The sequence below is a fragment of the Patagioenas fasciata genome, chromosome 1 (genome assembly GCF_037038585.1).
Source record: "Patagioenas fasciata isolate bPatFas1 chromosome 1, bPatFas1.hap1, whole genome shotgun sequence".
NCBI classification, from domain to species: domain Eukaryota; kingdom Metazoa; phylum Chordata; class Aves; order Columbiformes; family Columbidae; genus Patagioenas; species Patagioenas fasciata.
Window position 1 is genome coordinate 152,678,219 of NC_092520.1, and position 22,777 is coordinate 152,700,995.

Below are 22,777 nucleotides of genomic sequence, written 5' to 3' on the forward strand. Positions count from 1 at the left end.
CCTTATAGCGCTCGGCCCTTTGGGCAGGCAGAGGAAAACCCCGAAATAGCGTGAGTCGGCTGGGGCCGATCCCTGCCCGGTGCCGCCACAGCCGAGGGGGATCGCGGAGCGGAGCGCGAAGCAGACCGGTGCGAGAGCCACCGCGGCGCGGGGGTGGGGCATCCACCGCCGCCTCGCCCCCTCCCGCCCGCCCCGAAGCCGCCGCCAGGTGGCGCCGCGGCGCTGCCGGAAGCGGGGCGGGTGCTGCGAGGCCGCTGCCTGCCCCGGCGCACGGCAGCGCGGTGAGGCGGGCCGGGCCGCACCGCTGCAAGGCCGCGCCAGGCGAGGCGGCGGCAGTGGCGGCCACCGGCGGGCCATGCTGCTAAAGCTCCTGCAGCGCCAGACCTATACCTGCCTGTCGCACAGGTATGGGCCCTGCCTCTGCCTCGGGGGCCTCGTCCTCATGATCGTCTCCGCCCTGCAGTTCGGGGAGGTCAGTACGGCGCCGCACTGGTGTGGCGAGGCTGCCGCCTTCCCCTCCCTTCCCTCGGGCAGCCCCGGCCGTGCAGAGCGGTGCCGGCGGGAAGAGGCACGGCACGGGGAGCCCGGGTGCGTTTGGGTTCGGGGCTTTTTTGCCTTTCAGGAGCCGGGTAGTTGTCATGTCCTGTGAGCAGTGAGTTCCTGCAGCAAGTAGCTTGGGCGTGAATGCTGATTATGTACATATATATGTATTTTTAAGGCATAACGGAGAAAACGTGCTTTACGTTGGTGGTTCTTCTTTTTTTTTTCTGGCATATCATCAAGGCTGAGGAACAGAAGCATTCCCGTGTGCCGTGTTTTGGGTGCGTTGAGCGGTGCTGGCTATAGGATAGCTGTACCTATAGGGGCTCTATCCATCGCAGCCTGGAAAGCAGCTGTGTGGCAGCTCCCACTCGGGGTCGGGCGATCGCCTTCGCACTTGTTGGTGCGGCTGTCGCCTAAAGTGCGCCCGTGCGGAGTAACGGGACTCTCCTGCGAAGGGCGGTGTGAGGAAAGCGAGCAGTGACTCCCCAGGGCTGTTAGGGGGTTTGTGACAACCTTTGCGGGCCCTGGCAGAGGAGAGCTGAAAAAAATCTGCTTGCTCCAGAAGCTCGTGTTTTCTTATCTTGTGCAATTCTTTCCACTTCCCTTATCAGGTGATTTATCAGTACTGGATTTTTTTTTTTTTTTTTATTTGACTATTTTAAAGGCTGTGCTGCATGTAACGTTCAAATGGCAACAGGAGTGACAGAATCTTTCTCCTTTCCAGAGTTTAAAGTGTTAAAGTCGCCTCTTTAACATGCCTGCAGCTCAGCAGAGTTTGTGTGACATTGCTTGCTGCTTATTACTCAGTTTCCCTGTTATTTTGTAAATGATGGAATATAGCTTCTACTTTTCCTAGGTATGATTTTTATATAGGTCTATAGTATATTTTCAAGTTTTGTTTCATATTACCCTATTTTGGAAGTCATCAATGAAAGAATCTTCAGGGGAAGAAAACAATCCTGCTTCAGTGTAGTGTTTGAGAATATAGTAATTATTCAGGGAATTAAAGAAAGTATTTTTGTCAGTGTAAAAGGATGTCAGTGTTAAATGTAAGCAGACTGGTATTTCCTGATGCCTAAATTTCTTAAGTTTGTGCTTTTCGTGTGTGTGTGTTTTTTTTTCCTTTTTCCTTTTTTTTCCCTGTTAGGTTTTGATGGGTGCTTTCAGATACAGAAAAAAATGAAGGGCCATAAAGAGTATTACCTGAAACTCTCAAGTGTAGCACAATCAGAACTTTATTTTGTGTAGCTGTACATCTTCTTTGCATAAAGTACTTCATCCCTGCTGTCTTGTGGTGTTCACAAGTTCCTGAAACACTTCATAGCCATCACTGAATTGATTAATCGTGTTGTACTTTTAGAAACTTGCTTCTACATAATTGTCAACCTGGATTGGTGTAAACCTCTTGGTGCTGTGAAACTTTGAATATGCTTTTGCATTTCTTTAGAATGAGGTCTTAAACCCAACCTCAGTGTTCCTTAGAAGTTTGAAGATTTTTTTTTTTAAAACACTTTGGTAGTTGTCCGGCTTATGGCTGATTTCACTGAGAATCAGTCAAAATCACTGCTCGAAATTATTTTCCCTCAAAATCTTAGTTTACTGTTAAGTTTCCAGCCCTCTTAGAGCTGTTTGGAAAGCTTGGATACTATTTAGTGAAAAAAGAACTGGCAGATTCATGTAGGAGTAAACTTTCAAAATTATATGTTAAGAAAAAAGTGACGAGAAAAGTTTAAAAAACATGAACAAAACACCAACAAAACCCCCACCCTTTATGGAATGACTGTATAGAAATACATACAAAACTTTTTTTTTTTTTTTTTTTTTACAATGATGGTAAATGATCATGGTGAGAAATGTTTATATGCATTTTACTCTTTTCTGATTTAAAGTGGTGTGTTTTGGTAAATGGTGGTAGTTTAAGGATTTAGGAGACGCTAGACTTGTGAGAGCAGGCACTATTGGACCTCTTGTGATAACTATAGCAGGAATGGAAAACGTTTCTGTTCTTCGATACAGAGTCCACAAGGCAGCAACCAATAAATATATATGACTGTTTTGAAAATGAAACCAAGAAGTCTTGCTCATAATTATCAGGTCAACCATTTTTAACAGTCTGTGGGGAACTGTCAAGCCGTAAAAAGCAGCGTGAGGGAACGCTTATCAGATCTTGGTGTCTGAGCAGAATTTGCAGTTCTGCTTTCTCCCCACCCCAGAGCCAAATTTCTTTTGTAGGAGGCAAAATTAGATCTCCTTGCTTAGAGTTATGCCAATATCAATATTAATGCTGGCATAGAAATGGATGGCTGGGGCAAATAATTTGGGATTGGTAACTATGCCCTCACAGCCTCAAGGTCAGAAAAAGCTCGGTTTCAAGAAAAAAAACTTGAACTTCATGAAATAACATGATTCAGGAACGTTTCTGCAAAAACGCATAGGGTAGCGAGGGCTAAACCAGTGCTGTAATCTAGTTGTAAGATGAGCTTTGAGTTTTAGGACAGTTTAGTTGCAAACCCTCCTTGGCCATCCTTTCGTAGGTTGCTCAGCTTTGTAAAATGTTTTATAACTGAAGTATGTCAGAGCTATTGTTATCACCTGTCTGATATGGTATCTCCTAGTAGAGGGTGTCACTCTCCTTTTATAATGTTGTTCCATTAGTGGTTTTATAATATCAGTATGTAAAACTGAAGTGAAGTGCAGCCTCAGGGCATTTTTGCAACACAGATAATGAGACAAGAGGGAATAGGGGAAAAAAAAATGTATCAGGTGGGAAGAACTTAACATTTTTCCTGAACGTGTTTCTAAAGAGAGCTGTCTTGGCTCTTTTTAGTTACAGCTGCACAAAGCAAATGTGTGAATGGTTCATATTTTTCTTCTAGAGACCCAAATTATGCATATAATAAATCACATTCTTACTCAAATACTTCTGCATTTCTTCTAGAAGCAGATAAGTGTGTGTCAATTCATCATTATCAGTTGTAGCAAATGTTTCTGAGTGGTTATCTTTCAGCTTGTGCTGAATTAAACTAGTGTATTTGGCAGAAGGACATAATGACTTGTACATGAAAAAGAGTACTACTGTGCTTTTGAGACACTTCTTGACTTGAATATTTAAGGAAGGAGATGTTATGTTTGTCTGGGAAATCATGTGTCCTTTGTGTAAGGGGAATAAACTTGTACAAATGTGATCTTGGTTACAAAGAAACTGTTTGCAGCTCTGGCAGGAATTGTGTGTGCTCGTCATCTAGGCGTGTGATGGGGCTTCCCTGCTCTCCAGAAGGCTTTAATTTGCTTTAGTGGGTGTGAGGGTATAGAGATGTGTATCTTAAAAGGGAGGTAGTCTTTGTGTTATGGTTTTGAATGGTATCTTAGAGAAATGGTATATATCATAGTTCCTGTAATATAAGAAATAAGCAATAGTAAAATTTAAATCTAGTAACAGTGGTGTAAAGTAAGTACTGTTCTTTCCTGGTATATTTTTTTTTTCCTCTCCAGTACATATAATTACATACTTCTCCATGTAAAATAAACCACTGCTTCTTTGTCTCTGAAGCAACACAAGATGCCACTGTAGTATTTAAGACTGGTCTTTCACTGTAAAAGGTATCATAACAAGTTTATCTTGGAGTAGAACCTAAATGTTTTGCATTAGTTTTGTCTCAAATTACTTATGCTTTTTCGTTGTATCAAAGCATATTAACCATTTTTAGTGTTGAAAAGTCTCTTTTTTTTCTGTTAAGAACAATATTGTCAGATACTTTGTCAGGAATGGAAACATAACTATGTGCCTTTGTTTTCTGTGTATATATGTACATTTAAGAATGGAAATGGAATGTGAAGTTGCAGCTTTCAGAATTGTCTTGTGATTGGTTCCCCATATAGCTAATTTATGAAAATGTCCAGGAATGGGGATGGCTGGCAAATGGCATTTTAGTGGCATGTGGCTTGAGGTTTTAGCTAAGCAGCCTTTGTGGCTGGATGAAGGTGAGGAAGATAACCCTGCCTTCAGCTGTGCGTTCTCATCATTGCTCGTCTGCTCCAAGAACCAAGTAGAGGAAGATTGAGTGCTCTGGTTTATCAAGGTTTATCTTTCTGTTGGTTTAGCTCTGTGACTTGGCTCACTGCAGGGTCAGGTGAACTCATGTTGAGCTAAAGCGGGGGGAGGGATAGGGACAGAAGTGTAGGGGGATGGCAGAGAAGCTGCAGCCTGCAGAAATACTTTGCTGTTGGGTTAGCCTGGCTGCAGTGTAAGATGTCACCAGTGTCAGGAAACAGCTATTGTGCTTTAAATTTGTCGCCCGGTCAATTGGCATAATTTGAAATGCCCTGACGTGGCTGTTTGTTTGCGAAGCTCAGATTTCAAAGGTGTGTATACTTCAATATGTCCTATGTGAGAATAGAAAGGAAGACAAGAAAAAATATGTGGGGGGTGAAAGGGGTTTCTTGCTTGTTTTGAAATATATTTGGTTTAGGTCTCAGTTGTGGGAAAACATTCCTGAATTTTTGAAGGCTAAGTGACGTGGTGGAGGCAACCTAAATAAATAGTAGCTTAAAAAGTGTGTCCATAAAACAGGAAATCCTGTTTTGCAGAGAAATTCATTAAAATCAAATGTACTCTTAAGTTCTGGGTCTCATTGCTGGCTCAGTGTAATAACTTAATTTCAATTAAAGTCTGGTCAGATGTGCATTAATGCATAGATCAATTTGAATGAAATTGATAGTGATTAGACATTTCAAAAGGAGAAATTTAAGTGTCTAATTTTAGAAAGTGGTGACATCAAGTGTTTTGTTTTATTTATTTTTTTTTCTTTGCAGGTTGTCTTGGAGTGGAGTAGAGACCAGTATCATGTTATGTTTGATTCATACAGAGACAATGTTGCTGGCAAATCCTTTCAGAATCGGTGAGCTTTACTTGCAATTGACAGTATTGCACATTTTACTGTTCCAGGAATTTTCAAATATTTAAATGAAGTCTTCCAGATAAAGTAACATACTGTTGAGTAGGTCCTTATTGTATGGGCTCTAAATCTGCAGCAGATTTTAAACTTAGTGTTTTTAAAATTTAGATTTAGTTCCCAGCTTGGGAGATGTTTGGCATTTGGAAGCTCTGATCATATAAGAGAGTGTACATTTTAAATGGATTTAATTTATCCAGTCTCTAATGAAACATCAAAACGGTGATAATGTTAACAATAAAGGGAAGACGTGACATGTTTTCCATATTAATAGAGGAAAATATAAGTGCTGTGCACTTAAAGTTCTGATTTTCAGTGTTTTGAAACATTATTTTTCATTTACCTGACATTTTCTGTGACATCTCATGAGGGACACTATTTAGTAGAGAAGCTGCGAAGATAGTAAGAAGCAGCTTTTTAAGGCTGAGTGCATGGGAGAAGTCACTCACAGAAAGCTGGAAACCAAGTCATGTGGGTCATTTGTTTCAGTTGTTTTAGCTGCTATGTGACTTCTTGTGGTTTCATCATTTGTCTCTGAATAGTCGTGGGGTCTGTTGTTCAGGAAGTCAGTGGACTGTGAATTGGTAGGTGGAAGAAGCTACTAAGGAGATATCTGACTGTTAAGTGTTGATGCACTCAACTGGAAAAAAAACCAAAACCAACCAAACAAAAAAAACCAACCAAACAAAAAAACCAGCCTTGAAAGCAGATGCTTAATCTGCCTTGAGTTTTGTTGAGTCACAGGACAGCAGAAGTGATCAGATCAATTTGTCATGCTTTAGCCAGTGCAAGATAACTCTGTAAAAGCACGTGGAATGGTGTCAGTGAATCCTATACACTTTCATAATCTCATCTCCCCCTTTTTCCAAAGAATGACAGATGAAAACAGAGTGATATAGCTCATATGGATCATTAGCTTAAAGTTCACATATTTTTGCAATGCTGAAATGAAAGCATGGTAGTTCGTTCCTGTCAGTACCCAAGTGCCTGACTGGGTGATAATGAAATAAGAGTGCTTTTATTAAATGGTTGAGTTTGTCCAAAAAAAAAAAAATCTCAGATCTTACTGTTGTGATGTAGGTGTAGTCAGTTCCCATTTCTGTATTGCATTTTCTTACTTCATTTTTCTTGTGTAAAAGCACTCCTTAGCTAGTGTCGATCTCTCTGAATTACAAGCAGAAAATCCAGCGCGCTGGGGAGGACCTATTGAATGCCTGAGGAGAAGCTCAAGGTTTTCAAGGTGGATGCTTAAGTTATTCCATTTCACCCATACGCCTTTAATACTCTGTCTTGCCCGACAGGGAAGTTTGTTGTGATATTTGTGTGCAGATACCAACTTCCCTTAAAAATTCATACCAACAAAAATTCTTTCTGGGGATGTATTTTAGGCATCTGTTAACTTTCAGAAGTCCCTTGTCAGGGATTCAATTTGTTTTTATCAAACTTTGAAAGCAGTAATGTATTCCTTCTTGCACTATTCATTCTACTAGTGGTTGTTCGATGGAGTTTTTAAGGCTGATATCAATACAACATGTCGGGTGTCACATAGTTTATGCATAAACTGAGGATTGTGAACTTCCAGTTTTGATCCCAGCTTGTTCATTGATTTTAATCAGTTCTTATTTTAGTGTTAGAGTAAAATATTCAGAATTGGAGAACCAAAAGCATGTTGGTTTGGAAATTAAGCAAATATCCACTCCTTAGTGGAAAGTAAAAGCTGCATGGCCTTTAAGAAATTTTAATGGACCTTCAACCGAATTAAAGTAGTATTATCATTTAGGAACTTTGCAGGAAAACATCTCTGTTCTTGTCAAACAGTTGGATTACAAACTTTTATAAAGAAAATTTCAGTGTAACATGTAGACAAACTTGTGCATGTGGGCAAGCTTCTCATGATTATAAATTCCAAAAGCCCTTCTTTGTGAGTAACACAAAACCAGTGATGTTGCCAGTATCCTTAGTTATACCTATTGAATGTTGTTCTCTGCCAGATGAAAGGACACTTTTTTTTTTCCTTGAAGTTTAGCAATTGCTTTGATTTGCTTTTCCCTCTTGTCACATGTTCTTTGGCACCTCAGCTGTTGCACTTTCCAGGTCATCACATCAGCTGCTAAACTGCCTACTTAGGTTGCCCAGGCGCTTCAGCAACTTGAAACAGTGGAGCAGAAATTCCAGGGCTTTTTACCAAGCCACCTCGTCCAAACCCATTTTTAAAGACGTAGCTAGTTTTGATATGAAAATAAAAGGGAGAAGGAGGAAACTAGATAATGGAGTTGCATGCATGAGAGTCTTGGATGAGAACTGTTTTATTATTTTCCGCCAGCAAATTCTGCATTTTGGCAAATGCTGAAGTGTAATTTTGCTATTCTAGGACATGGCCAAATCATACTTAAAACTCCAAAATACGTATGGAAACAAAATGAGAAACAAAATCCTCAGCTTTTAAAATGTACAGACTGATTTCAGTATGGTACAGTGAGAGCTGTTAGTGACTGGGGAGCCATTAATTGTTGAGCAGAGTGAGGCTGAAGAGAGAAAAAGATGCACAAATTAGAGAGATGAGAGATACTGGAGTGGAAATAGCAATGGAACATTTGAGTTGCAGTTGATGGGTAATTACAGAGATGTAACAGGCAGCAGGGCTGGGATGTTTACAGTGGGGAGCTTAAGGGCGTGATAGACTTACACTCGCTCATAAAGAAGCTCAGCAAGGTTGGAGATCACTGTATAGTCGCTTGGGAGAGATCCAGAGGCTGTGGTATTCCTTCAGCAACTGTGGATGCTGAGACAATGAGGCTTTATCATCTTAGCTGCAGCCTTGGCTGTGAGCATGGCTCTTGCAGGTAAACAGATGTCGCGGGTACAGAAAATACTTCCAAGCACGTGCATAGAAGAGGCAGCATGTGACAGGTCTCCTGTCCTGTCTGGGAGACCTGGTGGCACTGGCTTTGTCTTCAAGCAGGATCCTATTGATTTTTATTTTAGGTTTGCAAGTGAAAAATGAGTACGTTTTTGAAAGAGGAAAATGTAGAGGAGTATCCAAATAAGACTCGACTTATTAAATGTCTGAGACTTTCCAAGAAATTTTCCAAAGTCCATGTTTGCTGACATTAAAATCAGTAGCAAATGGGAAAATGGATGATTTTCTGTAGAAAGGTGTTACATAATTCCCATTTAGGCAGCTCATCTTGGGCTTAATCTGTTTGCCAGGCTGGTATTTCTGATGAAGGCCAAATGTATAAATCCATATAAAGGAGAAATGTACCTACAGAATTTGAGGGAGAAAGTTTTTGATCTTTTCTGACCTTGAACAATTTGCAAAAGACTCTTTGTATTAAAAATAGTGTATGAGAAGGATAATGCAGAAGTGGCTCTCCTGTTCCCTTTTAATTTTAAAGCAAAGTGCCACTATCTGCTTTTCAAATTATAAACTCAGTACTTTTTAAGAAGTCATGAAACCAACCAGAAAGCTTTGTCAAGGACCAAAAAGGTGAAATCTTAACACTGTTACTGATCATAATTGGGAGCAAGAAGTGTATTAAATCCAATTTGTGTATATGTTTTTTTTTTATTATTATGCTTCATAATCACTACTTTTCTCAAACAATGTACGATGTAAAAATGCGTTAAGAAAATGAGTATTTGAATAAATTTTAAGTAATGAGAATAGTGGATCTGCAAACAGTTCACTTTAATCACTTTTTTTTACTAGTTTCTAGTGCCACTGGCAATGAAGAATCAGCTTGCCATGCCAGGGTTAATTCAGAATTGACGTACCTGTGTCTGACCAAAAATGCCTTTCCTCTGTGGAGTTTATTAGCATTTAGCTGTTTGTGACAGCATTTCAGTGCTAAAAATTAAGTGTAGCAGATTACATAGTTGTATGTGCTGTTGCACAGAAACACATTATTTGTAAATTATAAGTTGGGAGAGGCTTCACAGAAATCAAAATTGCCTTATATCCTAGAAAGAGTTACAGTTGAGGCTTTTTTTTTTTTTTTTTTTGGCATTTCATGTTCTTCAACAAAGCCTGGGAAAATACACTGTGCACTTTGCCCAGAAGACTGAGGGTTGGGTATTTTTGAAATGAGCTGACTTGAGTCAGGTGCTTCAACCTAAAACACTCTTGTCCTTGCTGTAGCAATCAAGGGACTGTCAATCCAATCATTTAACTGACCATAACAAATGTAGGAAGGCTGTAAGATCTCCTGCTGTTGAATTTCTGTTCCTGTGGAAGACTTTTTAGTTCAAAACATGCCTTGAGCTGCACATGTTAATGAATGAGAAACAAGTGGCTACTCCTGAGAAAGACATGAAAGGACTGATTAGAAGGGTAGTTGCATTCAGTGAATTGGCTTTTTTTGGGAGTTGAGAGGGCAGCCTCCTCAGGGTTGCAGGTCAGAGGTGACAGACTTTCTGTCTGGGTGGTGCTGCTGGGGAAGGCAGCACTTCTTAGATGTTCAGACTGTCTCAGAATAATCCACCGTTACCGTCTACGTGCCATAGCTCAGTTAGGAATAGTGATTGAGTACAAGATGTTCCTGTCTATTGTGGTGTGACCAGTTACTGGCTGCACTTTAACCAGATTTTGTGCTTCAGTTACTGAATCTCAGCTAGTAGAAAATTAAGTTGGCTGGAAGTTGTCTGTATGTCATGCTGTGCAAGGGAAGGTGGAGGAGATACTCACCTATAGGCTCTGTCTCTTTTTGAAGGATGTGGTGAGTGGGAAGGGAATGCTCTTCCTTGAAAACCTCATTGTGTGACCCCCCTGGATCGCAGCATTAGAGAAGTGTTCAATGTTTGCTAGGTCATCTGCAGTTTAGGAAGGTATTGAATAGGTTGGTGCACTGCAACTTTTGAAAACAGTAGTTAGGACATCCTCCTGCTGTCTGGGACTGAGAGGCTCCCTTATGGCAGCAGCCTGGAGTACCTGCTGAAACAAAGCTGTGGGCCTTGGAGAGGAGATTATTATTAAAAAAAAAAAATAGAAAAGTACCCAAAATTATTTTCTTTGCCTTAAGTATGCTAGGAAATGTGTAACTGTCCAGAAGAAGCTCCAGGATATTAAATTGTGTCAAGAATGAATTTGACTGCTGTGTCTAGAGTTTGAATTCATGTACCCTACTTAGGCTGTTGGCTTACGAAATTCCCCGTTATTCATATTGAAGGGGCATTCCTAGGGCAGAGACCTGGTCCTGCTGAGCTCTTGTTGGCTTTCAGCAATTAATTAACAGCAAGTATCATTTAAGTCTTTATACTTTTGTGCTGTCCTGTAAAATGTAGTTGGTGAATTACAGACGTGCCTGGGTGCTGGTACTGGTTTGAGAAATATTTTATGGGTTTGAAGGATTTGGATTGTAGGTTTATGTCAGTGAAATCTAGAGCATAAAGTTCAGATTTTATTTAGTTACTGAACTGTTATAGCCACTTTACATCTTTTGGGGTTTATGTCAGTGCTGTTTTATCAAATACTTGCGTATAATTAAGAGATTATATATATAGCTAAAGAAAAGCTTTTTGCTTTGTCTTGTTTGCAGCCCAGGCATCAACTATTTCTGTTGTTAGACAGAAATTGCTATCATAGGATGCCACAAACACTTATAATGTAATATTAAACAGCTCATGTAGTTTTCATTTGAATTATGTAGGCTTTGTTTACCCATGCCGATTGATGTGGTATACACCTGGGTGAATGGCACAGATGTTGAACTGATCAAAGAATTGCAACAGGTCAGAGAACAGATGGAGGAAGAACAGAAAATAATGAGGTAATAGTCTTATGTATTTTTTTCCCTTTAACCAACAACAGCAATCTAATGCAGTACTAGCCCTCTTTGTTTTTCTCCCGTGTTACTCAACATGAAAATTCAAAGCATATTTTCTCACTTCATGAAAACTTTTTTCAGTTCTACATTTAGCTATGAAGTACTGTCTAATCAGAAAACGAAGAGACAAAGCATGATAATTTAAAGTAATTAAGGCTGTTCTATCTTGAAAGTGTAAAATGCCATACAGATAACTGTGCTTTACATGTCACTTTGTACTGATTTCTATAACTCAGTTGGTTAATTACAGTAATAATACTATTGTATTGATTTCTATAACTCAATTTGTTAATTGTAATAATAATAATACTGTTTCTCAAATGTATAACCTCTTCTCATCCCCTTCTTCCTCCTCATTCTGCCCCCCAGTATTTTTATAATGGATTTAATAAAATCTGAATCATATGTTTCTTAAGGCTTGTTTTTAAAGTTAGATTTTTAGTCTCCCAAACACTGAAACTGAGAAGGAGGAAAATCATTTATCCATGGAATAAATGTATGAGTTAGTGTTCTAAATAAGGAGGGAAAGACATGTATTTCTGCATTTGTTGTTACAGATTGTACTATATTGATCTAAGGCTTCAAACACAGGTGGCTGCAGATACCTTACATTGTGTCTTGTAACCATTGATTTAGTTCTTAATAAGCAACTTTCTGGTCACGTCATCTGTTTTGGTCAATAAATATGCTAAATGGAAGAACGACTCTGTATTTTAAGGGTTGTAATAGTTTAAATCAGAATAATCTGAAATCCACAAGTGAGCACATTGATCTGATTTTTTGCATGTTATAACTTGCAATCTAGGTACCACTGACAATGTAATCATATGTGAAAATGTGGATCTTTGCTTTGCTACCTAAACAATTAAATAATTAGTAGATCTTTAAATCCATTAAATTTAAGGATCTTAAACATAGGCATGGTCTCTGCTCTGAAAAGCTTTCAGATTTATACTAATCTTTTCCTAGCAGTTCATGTAGCAAATGTTAGTGGTTTTAGCTGTGTCATCACTCATGCTGTGATTCCCATTTTACAAAGACCACTTACTGTTTTTTTCCTTAATACTGATTTGGAAATTTGGTATCAAGCTTATGAGTGAGACTCATGTCCATGCCGCATTCGTTATCTACAGGAGCAGCTCATTCTCTCCCTTGTGTATAACTTTTTTCATGTACTTTGAAATCAGTTAGCACTGTTAGTGTTTCATGAGATCTAGATATTAATAACTGCAGAAGACAAAGATGCTATAAATCTCAAATGAGTGTATATTTTTGTATTGCATAAGAAAACTTAAGTTGTAACTTACTTGTTGATATGCCTGAAGTGAGCTAGTCATGGTCCAGGTGCTTCATTCTTCAGTGGGAGAGAGTAGCTTGATGGATGGTGGTTTTCTTTCTGTTCACGTGTGTGGAAGGGTACTCTTTTGATAGTAATTATTATTGGTAATCAGCACTGTACTGCCTTTACATTAATCCTCATTAGCTTCTGCATGCACATGGCAAATACACGATAGACCTTATCAAAACATGTATGTTAGGCAAAACGATCAACTCAGCCTAGTTTTGGGTCACTTCATCCTGGTTGCAATTTTGTAACTGGGTTATTGATGTTCTAGCATTGTGTCTGACTCTGTTAACATCCTGAAATTAAACTAAATTCCGTAATGTCAAGTCAGTGTTATTTAATGTAGTTGTTTTAATTTTGTAATAGGGAAATCCTTGGAAAGAATGCAACAGAACCAACAAAGAAGAGGTGAGTTTTTGCAGTTTGGGGCATAAATTGGAATAAATGATGTCCTACTCATTGTTAGCTGAAGGCAGATGCTGGTTCAGGAAGTTGTTTGGTTTTCTATAGCCTCTGAATGCTTTTTGTCTGTGTCACTTCAAGAGAATTTGACAGTATGATAATATATATGTTGAATAAAAGTAATGTTATTGTGACATTTATGAATGAGCTTCTTAAAATGTGACTATTTCTAAAGTTCAGAAAGCATACCCTTGTCACTGGTTAGGCATAGTTCCTATTCTGATTGTGGATTTTTAACACTTATGTACTTGGAGTTTTGTAATTAAAACTTTGAAATCTTGGAAACTTCTGAAAAAACGGTTATGGGAATGAGCTAAGCTGTAACAGTCAGATATTCACCTTCTGCAGCAAAATAAGCATGCTCTTAGTAGTTTCTCCCTCCTCCAGCAGATGTTAGAAATAATCAATCATATTTTGCAAAAACATCTCTTGTTGCATCTATCATTGATTTTTGTCTTATATTTTCTACTTGTATTAAATATACCTTCGGTATTTGCTGTAGTGAGAGGCAACTGGAGTGTTTACTGACACACTGCATCAAAGTGCCAATGCTTGTCCTGGATCCTGCGCTGCCTACCAACGTCACCCTGAAAGACCTGCTGTCCATTCATCCTGCTTTACAAGCTGCTAACAACATGTTCTTTGTAGCAAAACCAAAAAATCCTTCTACCAACGTGACTGTAATTGTTTTTGATAGCCCTAAGGATGGTAAGAACATATTTGGTGGATTCCAGCCAGTTTTATAGAGCAAGCTTTTCAGTAAGCTGCTGCGAAATAGGATTTTTTTTCCCTTCCAATACTGACTCTGCCACTAATTTTCTGTTTGACTTCAGCAAGTCATTCAGTTTCTCTTGCCCTCAGTCTGTTCCTCTGAATGATGACATCAGTGATACTGTTTGCTTACCTGCCAGACACCTGATTACAGATGATTAGCGTTCCATACTTTAAAAGACTACTGCAAAACAGGTTTGATATCTGAATATCTGTGTTGAACTGATAATCTCAGAAGACTGAGGTCTAGGCTGAGGAAGATTAGTTTTAGAAATCCTCTTTTAATTGCTGTGAAGTCTAGTTTGAATGTTGTGAAATAAGTTCTGCCCTTGCTCAAAGGATTGCATACCTTAAAATTATTGATGTTTCCAGCATATGGAAGTAGGATCTTAGAGTGGGTATGGGCTTCTTACTTTGTTTAATATCTAGTGCTTGACCACTACCACCCACTAGCCCGACCACTGGTGTTTACTAGTTATAAACACAACTCTTCGCAACACACATATCCAGATCTTTTTAATTTACAAAAACATATCTTAGTTACTAGAAGAGACAAAAGAAGTGACTTTCAGTTTTTGATTTGCAATGCATTTTATTTATTCTAGTTGAAGCTGCCCATTCTGGAATGTTAAAAGACAACAGCAAACACATAGTATGGAGAGGTTACTTGGTATGTATTTTTAAGATCTGTTGATTAGTTTTTGTATATGTTAAACTTCTTTTACATCTTTAGAAAATGTTTCTGTACTATTCTCTTTCCATAGCTCACACGTAGTAAGAAGTGAAAACTTTCTAAGTAACCCTTATTTCAATTTTGAAGTTTGGGTTAAGTGACAAAATGTACACTATTAAATCTGGCACCTGATGAAGGGTTGACAGATTAATGTGAATAACTGTAAGTTTAAAGCCTTTATATCCTGTTTTCTTGTTTTTAGACTACAGACAAAGAAGTTCCAGGTCTAGTATTAATGCAAGACTTGGCCTTCCTTAGTGGATTTCCAGCTACATTCAAAGAAACAAATCAGCTACGAACAAAACTACCGGAGAGCCTGGCCTCTAAAGTAAAACTGGTAAGGGTCTGAAGGAAAGAGTAACTTGTATTGATTTTTTGAATGGTTCACATATGGGATCTCACCCACCTAGGAGACTTAGGATGTTTCTGATAGTAATCTGTTTTTCTGTGGGACTCTGTATTCTTGAGTTGTGAAGAATAGTAAACAGTGACTCAGATAGTTACGTTCAAAAGACCAGTTGTCCATTCTGTGACTGCAAATTATTAGGTATTAGATTTGATAGCCTGCAACTGATTAAAATGTACCAGCCTTCTCAGTTTCTCTCAGCCACTTCCTATTAGCTCTTGTCTTGCTGAAGTATACTATAGCACTGGCTTGTTTAATGTGACACAATTTTGTTTATGTAGCTTCTTAGCTTTTTTCTTCTCTCTTTGCTTTTAGAAGAATTACCTTAATTAACAACACTGGATTGTTTCACAGCTGAATACTGTATTTCTCTCTGCCAACTACTCTTGAGCAAGTTGCACTTGAACTTATCTGCCTGCAAGGCAACAGTAGATCACAACTTGTGTGGCTGTGCCGTCCATTAACATTTCATACATTCTGTTCTGCCCTGACATTTGGACACCTTTTCCAGTTACAACCAGGTTTAATAGATAGGTAAAAGTTTCAAAAGTCTGTGAAAATCAGTGGCTTATATATTGGAGGGAGATGTGATTGGTAGTGTGAAAGGGACTGAGGCCAGGGAGCTCACAGAGGAGGAGGAGTTAGCAGGAATAGAAGGATGTCATTGCATAAGTAATGTCGTCTTTAGTCCGATGCCCACCTGTACGATTTGCGAATTTACTTTATGGTTTCTTGGTGCCTGAACAAGCATGACTTCCTTTTCTTGTCTCTGTTTTTTTCGGCAGGCTGAGTTACAAGTCATGTGTTCTGCTATTGCAGAAACTATTGTGTAACCCCTTTCATGGCTTGCATTAAGTTGAAGTGTGACCAGCCTGAATTTCTTCTTTCTTGTCTTGGCTTGTGTTAACAGACTGTCATAAGCTCACTAATGGTATTGTAGAAACCTTCTGAAGTAAACACATTTTTACCCCTCTTCCTACGCATGCTTCAGCAGCTTAATAGAGAGCTCTTAAACAGTTACTTAAGCTTAAATAGCTCTTTTCTTTTGCCTTTTTTTACATCTGTCATCTATGCATAGATTGTGGCTCTGGCTTTTCATCACACAGCATTTACTCTCCATCCTTCTCATCCTTCTGCCATTTCATTGTGGTTTTGTCTGCCTTCAACACAATTGAATGGAATTTTGTACCACATTTTAAAGGAGGCATCACGAGAACTTTTAACACAGTGAAAAATACATAGTACATAGCTAACCCAAGCCCAGCAGACCATCAGAGACTGGCTGTATGCTAGATGATGCTCATTGCAAACAGTGCTGCCACCATTTCTACATAACCTCCTTTGCATCCTTCCTCTGCTGTGTATTGATGCCATTAATAAAAAGTGTCCCTTGCTATTTTGAATGTGTTGCTAGTGTGTGTGAGGGATGGCAGGTGTGCTCTGGACTGGCCAAGGCATCCTTCCTTCTTTCTTAGTGGCACATTGGCTAAATAGCAGTGGATATTAGTATGATCAATCTGCCGCTCTCTGCTTGTTTTATTTGCTATGCGTATTTTTAAATTGCTTTAAAGAAATGGTGTTTACTGTTGAGAAATTAGGTCATTATCCAGCGGGAGATGGTACTTCAGTTTTGTTGTCTGAGATGCGAGGTTCTTCATTTCAAGTCTGCATGAGGAACATTGCTGGTTGAATGCTTTCTGACTTTGAGCCATGTGAAGAGTCTTTGAGTGCAGGTTCATGCTTTTGGGTTTGGAGCCTTTTCCAGTTCCCTCACCACAGCTTAAATTACAGGTTCTTGGTAGTTTTAACACATTTGACTTAATGGAGCTGAAGAGGTCAGAATACCTTTGACTTCAATTACCAGCTATTTTCACTTGTTAAACTTGCCATTTAGCATTCAAGAAATTTAGTAACAAGAAGTTCCTCAATTTTTTTTTTCTATTTCAATTTAAAATGGCTCAGCTTGTATTTTCCTGACCTAGGGTTATTTTCTAGGAGCAACTCTTCTGTAATGTTCTGATTAATTGCTAAATTGCTATCTGAAATAATATTGCCTTTATCAGTTCAGAGCATATTTGGTGGAAAAGAAATGTCTGCTTCCACATCTAGGAATATATTGGAGCACAATTCTAGGCAATGTTTGTTCTCTGGTTGAACATCATAGATAGAAGCTCTCATAGTAGCGTAGCTCTGAGGAATGTTCCCTCTCAAACAATATTTGGAATTTCAGTCTCTGTCTCTGGGCAGATATTGCCTTATGCCCTTTTTCCAATAGATTTTGACTTACATCAGTGCTTTTATCCATAGTACCCTACTTTTTTTTTGTCTTTTTAACTCTGGTGCCTTGTGTCATTAACACTTGGTGTTCCTTTGTCAGAGTAACTTTTATGTGTCTGTCTTGGACTCTTCAGTATCTTTCCTTCTCTTATTCCCTCTGATGTCTGGTGTCATGGCTCGTACTAATATTTTTGCTGCTAAAATATACTTCTAGTATAAGAATACTTGTTGTATTTTCTTCTGTGTGTTGTTTTTTTTTTTTTTTTGGGGGGGGGTGGTTTTTTTTTTTTTTTGTTTGGTTTGGTTTTGTGGTTGTTGTTTGTGTGTGTTTGTGTGTGTGTGTGTGTTTTCCCTTGCTCCCCAGCTCTCCTTGTGCAATTTCTAAATTCATTATTTGTGGTTATTTCTCTAATTGCATTATCTGTTGTTCATGTCAGCGTTGATGCTTTTTCTCTTTAATACTCCTGTGTGGATTTTTGCTTCCAGCTCTGAGAAACTCATCATTGTCTCCAGGATTTCTGTTGTAAATCTGTCAAGACACAGACCTTATTCTTAGACTAGCCTGTGTCTTTTGTACTATAATAGAGACCTGTCTTTCACAGACACCTTGGAAGAATTAAATACCCAGATTTCTTCTAATTGCTTTTGAGCTACCTGTTGGTTTTTATTATCTGTGGTTTTAATACTTGTGGAATGATTCTGCCTGGACCTTAATTTTTTTATTGCAGTCATCTTTTTTTCCAATCCAGTAGGATCTCCTAGCTGTATTAGTCTAACAAAAACCATAATGGAAGGATTGTGTGTTTCAGCTTTTCCCTGTCCAACCAGCTGGCTAATCTCTTGCCTGTATCTGAGCTGATCACTAGCTTAACTCTTTAGCAAATCTTAAAAATGTTGTAGTTTCTCTGTGGTTTTGCATTACTATCCAGACAAACATCTTTCAGGTGTCTTAGATATGTCTCCCATCTCCTCGTCTGTTTTTATGGAAGTTACATCCCATGCCTGTTATCTTTCTACATGATTTTTCCTTACTCTGTCTTGATTGTGTTTTCTTATCGCCAGCAGTCATGTGTCATCCAGTTGATCACACATCTTTCTGTTTGTGCTGGTTATCTTTTCCTTGGTGTGTTCTTATCTTTGTGTAAACATTACCATTGTGATCGGTTTGTTATCTGTTCCAAAGAGCTCCTCTTCTGCAATTTGGTTAGGCACAACTCCATATAAAACCAATTTTTCTCAGCTATCCACATCATTCTGCAGTTTCTTCATCCAATCATCATTGCTGTTTGTGTGTCTTTTCCTGGTGGTGGATGACTGAGAACAATAGAATTTGGATTATTGAATCCTGTGTGGTCACAGGAGTGTATTCTTCCCCAACTTGTTCTCTACTCTCGATAGCAGCAATTTCTACATGTCATACCTACAATGGAATATATGTATATAAATATAGGAAATGTTTTATTTCCAAGGATAAAAAAATTAACACATGAAATGTGGATGGGGTTGTTTCTATAGAAGCATTTACTAAGATCCTAGCTCAGAATCAGTTCTTCGTTCAGTGGAGGTTGTAGGGTAAGCAGTTATGGTAAACATAACCAAATGTGGTTTACTCCTTACCAAGGAGAGAGATGCTGCATTTGAAAAAGGTTGGTGGTTTACAGTCTCCACTGAAACCTCCAGCAATTTCTGTGCTGTTATCACTTCTGTTATCACCTAAAGCCTGTGAAGTGGTGTGAGATACCGGGTGGAGAGGAAGAAATTTGCACCTGAGTTTAGGCTAGACTTGTGTCTCCTAGCCACCTCCTGACACGTAATGGGTTTCTGCGTGCTCTAAGTGGCTGTTCCTTTAGTGCAATGCTGGAAGTAAATAATAATAATTATTAAAAAAAATCAACAATGCTGTTATTAGAAAGGAAGGAAGGTGAGAAAGGGAGGTGTGTAACCATTAGTGCGTTTGTGTTGATGTTGGTAATGCTGCTTTAATTTGATTGCTTTAGTTTGTCTGATTGAAACCACTTCTGAATCCAAAGACCAAAAACTGCTCTGACATCTGAGCGAGGTGTTTCTCATTATAAAAATCTCTGAGAAAAACAGCTGAGCTCAACTAGAGGGGGTTAAATGGTGAAGATTTTATATATAAAGTATCAATTTCCAATGTGAATTATGTATAATATGTTACAGTCTACTGAAATTTTGTGCTTGTGGCCTGCCCTGTAGTATAATCACATGGAAGTTTATTTCCAGATGAAAGGTAGGCAGTAGTGTGTCTGCTGATCACATTTGTTGTTCTACATTGTATGTGTTATGGCAGGTGTGGTTGAAAATTTCATTTGGCTGCTTTTTGTTTTCCACACTTTCTTAACAGTGCATTAGTAATCCACTAGGTGGAGGTGTTACTCTGGTTGTGCAGCTGCAGCCAAGCCATATTTCTTTAAAGGCTGTAAAAATGTGGCATTGTACCTATACATGAAGAACAACAACTTAAAAAAATATTCACTTTTCCTTTCCCTCCTTACCTGCATTTATAAAGGAAACGACTGTTTTTCAGCCTAAAAGAGAAGCTTCTGACTTAAAAACTAGGTAATGATATAAAGATGGTCAAGGGATATATTGAAAAGGCAAGGGGTTTTGATTTGCTTGATTTTTGTGTTTTTGAGGCTATTATGCTAACAGTGTTTCGCTGAAATATAGTATAGAGTAGTGAAAATTTTTTGGACAAACATGAATTTTGTTCAATGCTTAATATCTTGATTGCTTCAAGGGAAACTGATAGCTTGCAGATCTCCTTCCTTTGCAAAATATTGTTTCCTCTTTAATCTGTATGTGCACATATGTACACATATATGGGCAAGTTATGTTGGAAACTAATGGCTGTAATGTGTCTTAATGACCTTGTCTTGCTAATGGAAGAAAATCCACATAGAAGCATGCGGGCACAGTGACGCTGGGTGTTTGCTGTCCTCACTACCTTGAGGGTGTGGGGTCTGGGATTCTTACTGCTGCTCTTGTCAGTGTTGATGGAGCAGACAGGTGGCTTCAGGAGCTGGTGTTTTATGTTCACACAGATGTAATAAGTAAGCTTGGGGGGGGGGGGTGGAACAACCAAAAAAACCAAAACAACCAAAAAACAAAACAAAAAAACACAAAAAACAAACACACCCCCCTCCCTGCCCCAAAAAGGTGAAAAAACAAACAAACAGAACCAAACCCCACAACCAAAAGAACAAAACCACAAAACAAAACAAACCACCTAAGGCATTGCATTGGTTTTGGCTCGGAGGTGACCCTCCCAGTTACCTTAACAAGGGAACAGTTACCTTATAAAGGGAACTTGGTAACTTTGTGAAGACAACAGTATTTTGGATTTGTAAAGGTTTTTGTAACTCTTTAATGCAACACATGCATCTCCCTTCCCTTGCTGTGTGGGCATATGAGATTTCCAATTATCTGTACTGGAGCGTGATAAAAGGAGCATCTCATTTACGTAACAGTCCGCTTTGGCCGTTAAGATGAAACATAATAATTTAAAGAGTCGTTAAGAGTTCCACCTCAGAAGAAAAAATCCACTCTGGAGACCTCTTACCATAAAAGCATTTACTTCTGCATGGGGTGGCTTAGTCCATCTGCCCTACCTCCTAGTCTAGTAAGTCTGGACACTGCCAAACATGCTGATTGCGAATAGACCCTGCATTTACAATTACCTGATGGGGAGAATGCTATTTTCCTGTCTTATTTTCAAGTGCGTGATGTAAATGTGCACGAGTGGTGGTCTGTGTGCCTGCCCGGCGTCTTCGCAGCCTGCTTGCATTATAAGCAAAGGCTTGCCTGATCACACTGACTCTGTGCGTCTACCTGCTTGCTTTTCTGTGCTATTTTCATAATACCTTCGAATCTGCTGGCCTGTTTTGTCAGGATGAAGATGATCTCTAGAAGATAATATTTCAAGGGAACGGGCAGTTGCATGCATTCCCACTGAGAGGAGGATAATACCTGTGAGACATCAGAAATCTGCCAGGGGAGAAATCTGTTTTGAATATGCCAGCAACAAAAACCTCTGAGCAGGGCTTGCAGTTTATTAGAATCTAGTTAGTTATATCACCAGGTAACTTCATTAAAATCTAACTTTATTGGTAGCTCTGCTTATGAAAAGACTTTTTTCTTAAAACAGGTATTGGTGGAAAAACCACTCGTAATACAAATAATTTATTCAGTGTACAGGTTGTCTTAATGCTGAGCAATGGAGCACATTCTTCTGCTACTTCTTGTTTGCGCTTGCACTGTTAGATATTTAAAAGGCTAGAGCATATATGCTGTATTGATCGGGGGGGAAGGGGAAGTGTTTGTTATAGATTAGTTAGGAATCTGTAGTACAGTTACCTGTTAGTACGACTTTCGTGGAAACAAATTAAAGAAATACTAAATGTTCTTAGATGCTTTCAAAGCTCTAGAATGATAATATATTTGGTTTGTTATACCTATGTTTTAAATGACAGATTCTAAAGGACTGTGTGACACTGCTGTATTCCTAAATAAAGCACATACCCACTGGTGGCAGCTTAGCAATCTGCAGCATTTAGATACTGATATTTTTGGAGGTTGCTAGCTGCAGCCCGTAACTATACCTCAGCCATTTAGCTACTGAAGCCATCCTTTCCACCCGTAGGTTCAGATGATTCCCTGGAAGGTCTGAGATTTATCAGATTTTTCTGATGGCAGGCCTCATAAGTCAGATTGAAAGATCTCAAATAGCATATGAGTCAAAGCATCAACAGCTTTAAAATGTCACAAGTGGGACAGCTGGTCTTGCTAAGGGAAGGGGTGGTAACTCTGGGACAAGTGTTGTCTTAAAATGAACAGAAAGGGTCAGATTTAATAAAAAATAAATAAAAACACTTAAGGGTATTATGAAATAAACTCTGAGTTTGTTAGCTTTGAACATTACAGTATTAAAATTTTATTAACTTATTAATTGCTTTTACAGATTTTATGCAACTGAAAATCTGGTAGATGTGCTTATTTAGGTTGCATGAAGGAACAAAAATTAAGCATAGCATCTAATCTTGTTAATGATGAATTGCATTTATTCTCAATCTGACTGTTAAATGCATGCTCTTGGAGAATCGAAGTGCAATTCTGCATTTAGCTTGTCTGCTTATGCTACTTCATGTGGTAAACACAGCATTTTATTGGATTATGCTCTATTTCTAATGAAATGTTTTGATGCCCTGCAATTTGTAAGCTATACTAGCTGTTAGAGAGGGCATGTAGTGCAAACTCCTTATCCTGTGCATTATGAAATCTGATATACAGACTTACTAGTGGCAAGAGATAAAAAGAGCAAACAGATCAAACGGTCCCCAACTAAGAAGTGACCTTAACAGCATATTGGCAACCATCATTAAGGACTTGGAGACCCACATGGATTAGTTCTGGAGCCCTTTGTATCTCAGATTTCTGAGCTGT

The 22,777-nt window shown here is 38.8% G+C and overlaps 1 protein-coding gene across 4 annotated transcripts in view; it reads left to right on the forward strand.

Moving 5' to 3' along the window:
- The first annotated feature begins 260 nt into the window (after positions 1–260).
- The window catches only part of GNPTAB (N-acetylglucosamine-1-phosphate transferase subunits alpha and beta), a 45,428-nt gene continuing 22,911 nt past the window's right edge, over positions 261–22,777 (forward strand). For 2 of the 4 annotated variants that reach the window (XM_065840542.2, XM_065840531.2), the window contains exons 1-7: positions 261–472; positions 5,356–5,441; positions 11,144–11,263; positions 13,032–13,073; positions 13,630–13,835; positions 14,504–14,568; positions 14,834–14,968. In XM_065840542.2, the coding sequence (XP_065696614.2) occupies positions 356–472; positions 5,356–5,441; positions 11,144–11,263; positions 13,032–13,073; positions 13,630–13,835; positions 14,504–14,568; positions 14,834–14,968 (771 nt within the window). In that variant the 5' untranslated portion in view covers positions 261–355. Of the gene's footprint in view, positions 473–5,355; positions 5,442–10,165; positions 10,214–11,143; positions 11,264–13,031; positions 13,074–13,629; positions 13,836–14,503; positions 14,569–14,833; positions 14,969–22,777 lie in introns of those variants that run through there. The other 2 variants (XM_065840552.2, XM_071818057.1) reach the window with 2 other exon arrangements.